At 42.7% G+C, this 10,966-nt stretch overlaps 1 protein-coding gene across 3 annotated transcripts in view; it reads right to left on the reverse strand.

Moving 5' to 3' along the window:
* Positions 1–10,966, reverse strand: part of PRTFDC1 (phosphoribosyl transferase domain containing 1) — a 95,143-nt gene that overhangs the window by 82,595 nt on the left and 1,582 nt on the right. For all 3 annotated transcript variants that reach the window (XM_044227528.1, XM_044227529.1, XM_044227527.1), the window contains exon 2: positions 3,211–3,317. In XM_044227528.1, the coding sequence (XP_044083463.1) occupies positions 3,211–3,317 (107 nt within the window). The remainder of the gene's footprint in view (positions 1–3,210; positions 3,318–10,966) is intronic.

Below are 10,966 nucleotides of genomic sequence, written 5' to 3' on the forward strand. Positions count from 1 at the left end.
GAATACTTCATCTAACATTCTTCTTGAAAGATACTGATAAGAAAATAAAAAGACAAGCCACAGATGGGGGGTGGTGTATTCAAAAATCATATATCTGGTAAAGGACTTATATCCAGAATATATAAAGAACCTTTACAACTCAGTAGGAAGACAAATAACCCACCCAGTGTAAAAATGGCAGAAGACATCAATGGTCATCTCTTCAAAGAAAACATAAATAACTAACAAGCACACTAAACAATAGGAAAACACAAATTAAAACCACAATGAGATACTTTCATACATCCATGAGCATGGCTATAGTCAAAGGGACAGACGATACTAAATCTTGGTAACCACGTGGAGAAACTGGAATCCTCATCCTTGCTGGAGAAATGTAAAATGGTACAGCCACTCTGGAAATAATTGGAAGTTTCTTAAACTTAACCATGAAACCCAGAATACCACTCCAAGGAAACCACCCAAGAGAAATGAACAGGTATATCCACACAAAGACTTACATGCGAATTTTTATAGATGCATTGTTCATAGTAGCCCCAAATTCGACATCCAAATAACCACTGATTGGTAAATCAGTATCTAGATATGGTATGATTTAATTTATATGAAATGTTCAGAAAAGACAAATTTATAGAGAAATGAATCAGACTAGTGACTGCCTGATGCTGGAAGTAGGAATAGGGGACTGACAGCAAACAAACTTTTGTGGATGATAGAAATACTGTAAAATGATGATTGTGCTTGCCCTTCCATAAACATTTACTAGACATCATTAAATCATTGACCTACAGTGGGTGAATTTTATAGTATGCAAATTATGCTTAATAAATTCATTCCTGGGCCCCACCCCAGACCACTGAATCAGAATTTCCAAACATAAAAAGCATGAGAATACACATTTTATGGGGTGCCTGGGTGTGTGTGTCTCAATGGATTGTGCATCTGACTCTTGGTTTTGACTCAGGTCATGATCTTGGGGACATGGGATCGAGCTCCACGCGGGGCTCTGCACTCAGCACAGAATCGCTGTCCCTCTCCCTTTGCTTCTCCTCTCTCTTCCTCTCATGAATAAATAAAAGCTTAAAAAAAATACACATTTTAACAAGTTCACTGGTTAAGTCTCCTGAACAGGGAACTGGCTTCGTGTAGTCTTAGCAGGGCCCAATTGTGTACTAGATCAGGACACAATAACTAAAGTCATAAAATGCAGGTGAGAAAAGCAGGAATTTTTTTAAACCAGGGGGTTCCCAAACTGGTGTTAAGGGGAAAATGCCTCTGAGTTACTAAGAGGTACACTGAAGGCAAGGACTCTACTGCACAAGAAAGGTTGGTTTAATTGTTAAAGTCAAGCCGGTTTCTTCTTCTTCTTTTTTTTTTTTTTTTGCAGGAATTTCTGTATCTTCGATATAAATTGCTAACAGGGGAATCTGGCCATCTGAGAGGTGCAAAATTTCCCAAGTTTCTTTGATCACAGAACATTTTGTTCCCTCTGAGGATTGCAACTTGTATTCCATGGAAAGCCATCTTGGGCCATAAGAAACTCCAAACTAGACCTTATTTTAATAATATACTATAGTTTGAGAGGACGTGCAATATCCCAGTCTTATCCAATGGAAAAATCTTGGAGTGCAAGAACGACATTTCCTTTTGCTATGGACAGGAATTGATGGAAAGATAATATCCTGGGAATAGTGACTATCTAGTGTTTTCCAAACTTTACTTTGGCTAAGGACTTGTTTCATAAAGTTAAATATTAACTCAGAAGGATATAACAGATTTTCAAAAAAATAGGGGCAGAAGTACTGTGGTTTAAGAACAAAACGTAGTGTGGAGTTTCCAAAGTTTCGATCTGTTCCTACTCCCCAGTGCCTCTCCTGCCCCGATTTCTGGGTGTCTAAAGAGTCTCTGTGTTCCTGGGAGTGCACTGTGAGGCTTGCTTTCCATGTAAATGTGAAGGCTTAAGTATTTGATCTTTGTACAAGAAAACAGAGAAGTACATGGAATGATTATAGTCTGGGCATTAGGCAGTTTTGTGAAAGGGGTATGACCTTTAAATCCTGATGCTTAGGGTGGGCTCAAGTGAAGGATGCTCTCTGAAAACCAAGAAACAAATGGTGACTTAAGGGCTTACAACAGGCGAGAAAATGTTGGCTTGTAGAAAGCCAGTTGGCTAAGAAGAGCTAAAGCATCTCTATATAGACGGGTCAGAGAGAACTAGAAATAGTGTTCTAGAAATAGTTCTGTGCAGATATTTTTAAGTTGAAAATAGGCCTATTCCCAAAACATTACCATTGCTTAGAAACCATAATTGGGCACAGACTGGCCGAACTGTGATACACTGCTTGATCCGAGATACGTGCCAAGTGGCAGGAAAAGCCAGGGCCGCAGGGGTGTGTCCCGTGAAGGCAAAGTTCATCTGTTAATTATCCCTGGTTAATTCAAGTGTCTGTGAAAAATGCAAGACAAAGGTTCTCAGGTAAACAGCAATGCTTTCCAAACCCTGTTTTTATCAGTTTGTGCAGAACATTGTTATTTTGAGGCTGTTATGTATAATAACATATATATATATATGTTGTTACACGTGTGTGTGTGTGTGTGTGTGTGTGTGTGTGTGTGTGTGTATGCATAGAACTTAAAAATATCGGCACAAGGGGCGGCTGGGTGGCTCAGTTGGTTAAGCAACTGCCTTCAGCTCAGGTCATGACTCAGGATTCCCGGGATCAAGTCCCACATTGGGCTCCCGGCTCCATGAGGAGTCTGCTTCTCTCTCTGACCTTCTCCCCTCTTATGCGCTCTCTCACTCTCTCTCTCAAATAAATAAATATCTTTAAAAAAAAAAAAAAGAGAATTCCAATATATTCTTAAAAAAATATTGAGGCACCTGGGTGGCTAGGTGGGTTAAAACCTCTGCCTTCATCTCAGGTCATGATCCCAGGGTCCTGGGATTGAGCCCCACATAGGGCTCTCTGCTCAGTGGGGAGCCTGCTTCCTCCTCTCTCTCTGCCTGCCTCTCTGCCTACTTGTGATATCTGTCTGACAAAAAAATATATATATATATATACATATATATATATATATACGTATATATATATCGGCACAGAACTATTTCTAGAAAGACTCAGGAATAGCATTGTAAAGTGTATTATATGATTCGCACAAGAGGGGGCCAGCCAGGGCAGGACCAAGACTGACACAAGAAATAACACTCACCTGTCCACAATGATGCCGTGAGGTATGAGGACATATTCCAAATCCCCATAATAGTGCTGTGGGTATGTGAATAAATTCAAGTCATATCCTGGCCAATCGTCCATAATCTGTAAGTCAAATTACCTTGGTTACAATATTTTCCTTGTAAGATGTAAATAAGTAAAAATGGGTATCATTTGGAAAAAAAAAAAAGGGATGATATTAAAAACAGAGATGAGATCTGACGATCAGTATGACATTAGATTACATTCTGTCAACCTGTGAAAAGCCCAGTGGGGGAAAGTAGTTTGTTTCAGGAAACCTGATAAAGGATCTAGGACTGAAAGGAACAGAGAATTCCACTCCTACCTTTTGGCATTGTACAAAGAAATATCCACTTGATGTCTTACAGCTAGCCTGATAGTATTGGTTGTAATTGTTGTTATATCTAAATTATATAACATTGTGAATATAAGTAACACTATGTTCATAAGCATATTGGACTTATAAATATGGACAGTCTGATCATACATTATTATAAATGTTATTACATATGCTATTAAATTTCTATGCATTGTAAATGCTTCACCCACCTGGGAAAGATTACCTATTGAAGTACATGTATCCTGGGATTAGTGTGTAGACACAAACCTCTGGGTGGCCTAGTCATTACAGTAAACATTTCAGAATGATATACTATGGTGGGAACTTCTATCAGTCCTATCGGGAAAAATTGTCCCCCAAAATTGGCCTATTCATATGGGGAATAGAGTACTACCCAGTCTTCCCCTTGCTTAGCACTGGATGTGAAAGTTTTATGGTTAGAAGAGCAAAGATGTGGGAGAGAAAATGAAGGTGAAGAGTGAGTTACGTTTACTTTCAGATCACTGAGAAAGGATACACCAGGAAAGTGTCAATTCATTCTATGGCCGTCTTGGGGGTTCCTGTTCTTTGATGGCTCCTGCACACTTCCATCAGACTCCTCTGTTCAACCTGAAGCTTTCATCGTGAAGAACTAGCCTAATTTTGCAGCCCAGTTCCCTACACCATCACCTTCCCATCCTCCGATGGGTCTTCAGTCCAGTCATGACCTTTCCCAGCTCTGTGTTCTGTTCATTTGTCTTTCTTGCACCTATATCTTCTCCTTCTCTCTCTCTCACTCTCTCTCTCTCTCTCTCTCTCCTCTCTCTCTATCCCACGTTCAATCCCCTTCTGCAGAAGCTCAGCTCAGGCCTCACTTATTTCTGGAGGTCTTGCTAGCTGCTCCTACCCTCTGATCTTCTCTCCCAAACCCCTCATAGACAGGACTGTCGTAGCTCTCGGTCTTTCCAAAGACTCCCATTCAGGCTCCTTGAGAAGACTCCTGCCTCCTCCAGCCTCTGGCTCACTTGGTCTTATCTGTAATAGAACCCATTTGCCTTTCATTTAATTCTGGCTTGTCCCCCAGCTCTCCGCCTTTTTCCTCACCCAGGACTCCAAACCTTAGCTCAGGTATTGGAAGGGCAACTTATGGTCCAGCCCCTACCCTGACCCACCCCAGTTCTGGGTTCTGGGATGCCAGCCAAACCAAACCTAAGGGCATTTTCTTCCAAATGTATCCCTTCCCTATCTCAGCAAAGGACAACATATTTTTCTACTCACTCAGATCAAAATGTTGGAGTTGTTGGCGACTTTTTCCTTTCATTCCCTCATGTAATGCATTGGCAAATCCTATCATCAATTCCTTCAAAATTTAACCAGGGCCACCTGTCAGCATCCCAACTGCTACCTCCCTGTCTGCACCACCATCATTTCTTCAGGGACCACTGCCTTCCACCCTGGCACCCCCACCCCGTTCCAACATGGCTGCCATCTTCTACTCGTCTTCTTTCTGGGGCTTCCCACTTCTCTCCGAGAACTACCCAGAGTCCTCACCATGGCCCACGGGGGCCACCTCTCTGACTCATCTACAAGAATTCTCTTCCTCCTTTGCCATCCATCAGCCACGTTTTTCTTGCTGACCCTTGAACATGCTAGGCATGCTCCTATCTCAACAGCTTTGCACCTGCTCTATCTCTTGCCTATGATACTCTTCCCCCAAATTTCTACATGGCTTATACTTCACTTCCTTCAAGCCCTGACTTCAATATCACCTCCACAGAGAGGACTTAGCTGATCCCCTAGAGAAAATAGCACTCCCTTTCTTTCCTACTCATCTCTATATCCCTCTTCCCCAGCTTGACTTTCCTTTCCAGCATGTGTTCCCACCGGATGTGACACACGTATGTCTCTCTGTGTGCTCTTATCTTGCCTCCTCCCACTAGAACGTCAGGGCCTTCTGACAGGGACTATGTCTGAGTCACTGTTAAAACCCTGGCACTCAGATTTGGAATACAGTAAGTGCTCAAAGTGATCTGGAGCTCCAAGTGCTCAAAGTAGGGATCTGGAATACAGTAAGTGCTCAAAAATGCTCAGTGGGTTAATGACTGACACATTCTCCATCCGCAGACTACCCAATACTACCTGAGCTCCAACCCAAACTGATTTGTCTTGATTTGCCTCCTTACATCAAGAGCACCGCGGCTCAAGGCTCTAGAAATCTACCAGGGGCAGACTTGGCCAAATGGTGTGTGCCATCTGCATATTTGAAAAGGATCACATAAGCTCTGCCTCTATCTGCAAATTGGCTTGGTGCAACTATTGAATTTGCCCAGAGCAACTCTCTCTTCCGGCCCTGAGACCTCCCTGGGCCTGCTGTAACCATTGACACCACCGTCCCCTGTCAGAGCCTGAACGCCGGCTGGACGTGAGGAGCCTGCTGAAGACCCCCCGGCAAGCCCCGGTAGAGGCCAGACAAGAACCCTAACCAGCATGAGGCCCCTGGGAGATCATTCAAGTACACAGCATTTTCTGGCTCCCCTTCCAGACCACACACACACACACACACACACTCCCCACTCCACTTCCTGGAGCCCTTCCAGGTGGTGGCACCATTAACTAGTGGTCTTCTGAGCCCATTCATCCCACTGTGCAAATCTTTTACTGCCCTGCCCCCAATCCGCCCCCCTCGCCCGCCCCCACGGCTCTGGCTACATCTCAGAGTCTACATTCCTCTCTGTGTTCTAGAGCTTAGCGCTGACCCTTACCAGTTGTGATGTTAGGGAAAGTACTGACCCTGCCGGATACTCAGTTTCCTCCTCCTTTAAATAAGACACAATAAAACCTATGGTCAGGCTTGGTGTGAGGATTCAGAGAGAACAGCGAGTCTCCAAAGCAGGCAGGAATAACCCCGTTTTGAGGAGCTGCTGCAAGGAAGCTGCATCTACAGTGCCCCCCCCCATTCAGGTATTGACGCCCTAACCCCCATGGTGATGACATGAGGGGGTGGGGCCTTTGGGAAATAATTAAGTCATGAGAGCGGAGCCCTCCTGATGGAATTAGTGCTCTTACAAGAAAAAACCAGGGAGTTCTCCAGCACAGACGCGCACTTGCTCGCTCTCTTTTTTCTCTCTCTCCCCTGTCCCTCTCCCCTCTTCCTCTCTCTCTCTTCCCCCACCATGTGAGGACACAATGAGAAGAACAAGGCAGTTATCTACAAGCCAGCAGGAGAGTCCTAACCACGAATGAAATCAACCAGCACATGGATCTTGGACTTGCAAGTTCCCGAACTATCAGAAATATATGTCTATTATTTAAAAACAAACAAAATGAAAGAGAGAGAGAGAGAGAGAGAGAGATAATTTACTTAGGACACTTCCTGATGTATAATAAGTGCCTAGTAACTGATGTCAAAAAGAAGAAAAGAATGATAAGCAAATGGCAAAATCAACCTATTGATAAGAGCCATCATGGTAACGTGTTGTCAGAGGTGGCCTGGCGCAGTGGTCAAGCACCCAGACTTAGAAATCCAGTGCATGTTGGGAGGAGGGCTTCACTTGGGGCTTTAACTCTCTGTGCCTCAGTGTGTTCATCTATAAAATGGAGTCACTGCCAGTCATTCATGACTATTGTGAGGATTCAGTGAGATATATCACGGAAATAAAACTCTCACATCGTCCTCTAGTCTATAGGGTTAACCATCTAGGTGTGCTGAAACATCACGAGTTAACCTGCAAATTAAAGGTCTTACTTAATTTACAGAACAGAATTAATTTACAGAATCAATTAATACAGAATTAATTTACAAATAGGCCTCCAACCTATTGGCCAATGTCGTTACCCTAGTTAAAGTTACACATTTAAAACTAGAAGAAATACATTTCTCTAAAACTATTCTGTAATCCAAACTTGCCTTTTCCAATGAGTCTGATATAGTGAGTTTTCCTTGTTGAGATAAAAAGATGATTAGAGATTAACTACTGGTTTTTAAATAGCAGGTGTTAGCAGGGATGTGGGGAAAAAGGAACCCTCGTGCACTGCTGGTGGGAATGCAAACTGGGGCAGCCATTGTGCAAAGCAGGATGGAAGTTCTGCAAAATATTAAAAATAGAACCACCCTACAATCCAGAAATCACACTACTGGGTACTTATGCCCCAAAATACAAAAACACTAATTCAAAGGAATACAGACACCCCAATATTTATTGCAGTATTATCTACAAAAGCCAAACTAGGGGGGCAGCCCTAGTATCTATCGTCAGATGAACATATAAAGATGTGGTGTATATATATAGAGGAATATTACGCAGCCATAAAAAAGAGTGAAATCTCGCCATTTGCAACAACACGAATGGAATTAGAGAGTATTATGGTAGGTGAAGTAATTCAGAGGAAGACAAATACCATATGATCTCACTCATACGTGGAATTTAAGAAATAAAGATGCAAAGGAAAAATAAAGAGAGAGAGAGACAAATCAAAACACAGACTTTAATTCTGGAGAACAAATGCTGATTACCAGGCGGGAAGTAGGTGGGGGGGATGGGTAAAACAAGCGATGGGTACACTTATCATGGAGAGTACACTTATCATGGAGAAGAAAAAGTAATATTTTTTTTTTAAAGGGGAAGCTACTGGTTTACTCCTTGTAATTCTTAATGGTGCATGCAAATTGCATTGCAAATAAGTCCTAAAGCTAAAGGAACAGAGGCTGCTATGAACTGAAGATAATTATGTTATTCATCTGCTTTTTAAAAAATCAAAACAAGAAATCTTTAAATAGTTTCAGTATCAGAGATAATATGCTCTAAGTTTAGTCAGAACAATGCTTTCTCTGTCCAAACATACAAAGCATGGCTAGGCTGGAGAAGTGACAAACACATTAACTGAGCCATTTTATACAAAATTCAAACCCCAGAACTCATTCGGCATCTCTTTTTTCCCCATTTGAAGGTGTATTGAAAACCATCTTTCTAAGCCATTAAAAATAATTTTTTTGCTTAGTATATTTCTTGCACCATTTTTTAGGTCCCCCAACCCCCCACAGAGAAAAGTAGTTTGGAAACACATACAAAAAGCAAATCCCTGCTCCTCTCTGCCTCTGAGCCCCACAGGCTGGCCCCACTCTCTCCTTCAGGCAGTGACCATGGGTGCTGCCAATTTACATTTACCCCTCGACCATCAGGGAGGAAAATAGTCTCCTCCCTCAACTCCGCTTCCAGGAATCCCTACACTGGAACATCAAGCATCAACTGGTCCAGGCAAAGAGGCATGCTGTGATGAGCACCTCAAACCACACGCTGAGACCATGTGTAGAAGCGGATCCCTAAAAGAGGGGCTCCAGATTCTGCTCCCAGAGGAATAAAGACCTATAAAGACCAAAGGACACCTTGTGGTCACACAAGCCTTCCTCTTCTGTGGCATCCAACCTGGTAAAGTTGGGTTTTAAAAGGATTATCTGATTACTTATCTCCAATACTGTCCCAATCCTTTGGTAAGGGGAGACCCATAAGAGAAACACAACAATTATTTAAAATTTTTTTTTCTTCTTCTTCCTTCCAAACTCACTACGTAGGTATTAACGATGGTTCTCTTGACAGTGCTTTGGCAGAAACAAAACATATCTAAGAACCTGGTCCCAAAAGGCCAGGTGAGTAGAGATCTTTATCTTTCCCTAAATGGGAACAAAGATGTGCTAATCACGGGCTGGTGATTTCACTGCCTCCAAATCAAGGGACCCCTCAATCCTGAGCAAAGTTTCTGAACTCAGGGTCTACAACTCTTTTTTGGCAAGGAGCATTTCCTACCGCGTAGTGTTAAGAATCTACTAATGTCCTACCTCCCCGATTCAACAGAGAGCCATTTGGAGGCAACAGCCATCTTAAATCTCTTAATAGTCCCTTCTTTTGCACCAACCATACTTCTTGTTTTATGCTTATGTCCTCTGGCTCTATGCAAACCACCCCCCCCATCTTCTTCACAAAGTTCCTAGCAGCTTGGAATTTTCTTCTGCACCTCATTCCTGGACAGCCCCGAACCTGCCTCCATCATCCTACTAGACACTATATCCAGTGGCTCCTTCACCTGCCTTAACCCAAACTACTTCATCGTCATGCCACCCTATCTTCTAGAGCAGTCCCACCTTCGAAGGACTTCCTGCAATTACAGCTTTCTATGTGGCACCGTAAGTAAAACCTGACTTCAATTCTGCTTCTGTCATTTGCTAGTTATGCGACCTTGGGGATTTTCTTAACGTCTCAGGGCCTCTGTTTCCCCCTCTGTAAAGCAGAGATCATAATAGTCCTCCCTCACGGATTTGCAAGGAGCAATGAATAATACAGGGAAACCACATAGTAAGTGCTCAGTAAACGCTCGCTATCATTACCTGCTCCCTTTCTCCACTAGTACTAAACATACCCTTTGGTTTTTTTGCAACCATCCTTGAGGGCTCTCTATTTTCCCTGTATAGGTATCTTCTTAAGCTTTGTCTTTCATTTCTACCCTGGAAGCCACGGGCTTCCCCAGAATGCTGAACTTGCTCTGAATTTGCCTTCCCTGCCTGTATCCAACTTGAGTTTGTCTGACGATGCCAAGCTCTACCGGAGAAAATAGCATAAATGTAAGGGTCATCCCCATGACACATTGTTTCCAACCTCTCATGAGGTCCTCTCACTGCCTCAAACTGTCTTTCTCACAAAATTACCTTGCTTCTCAGAGAGCTTCTTTTGATACTAATAGATTGGGCTATTTATACTCTTCTATAATTCGCTTTTTAGATTTTAACAATCCGCCCATCTTATTAGTCATATCAATTTACCTAATTCCTTTCTAAAAGCATGTATTATTAAAGAGTAGTGCTATACTGTAGCCATTCTACTGATGGGATGGTTGTTTAAATGATTCTCAAGGCTAATGGCTTTGCAGTTGTTAAATACAATGGCCTCTTTTCCATCTTTGTCCTATTTGCTCTTCCTGTAGCATCTGACGCTCTTAAGGGGCCCTGTCACCCCTCCACAAAACTCCCTTCCCTATACACCTACTGCCCTGTCTGTCCTCTTGGGCTTTGCTATTCATTCTCGGTCTCTTTATCGGACTTCTGCTGGGCCCTCTTACAAATGGGGATTTCCAAGTTTCTACCCATAACAGCAGTTTATAATTTTTTTGCCCCATTTTCCCGGTGCCTTCCTATCCAAGCCAAGCATCAGATATTTTTCTATGTTCTGAAGACTTCCAAGTCTATCCAGTCACTCTCCTCAGTTGCAAATATGAGTTTGCACCCACAGTGCATGTTGACCTGGAGGCCTTAGAGACTCAAGAACTGAACTTATTTCCCTTGTTATATTTTCATTTGTCCCCATCCCCCACCCCTAGGTCTGACTATTCTCTCCATGGCAACTGGAGTGACTTTTTTTTTTTTTTA

The sequence above is a fragment of the Neovison vison genome, chromosome 12 (genome assembly GCF_020171115.1).
Source record: "Neovison vison isolate M4711 chromosome 12, ASM_NN_V1, whole genome shotgun sequence".
In the NCBI taxonomy this organism is placed as follows: domain Eukaryota; kingdom Metazoa; phylum Chordata; class Mammalia; order Carnivora; family Mustelidae; genus Neogale; species Neogale vison.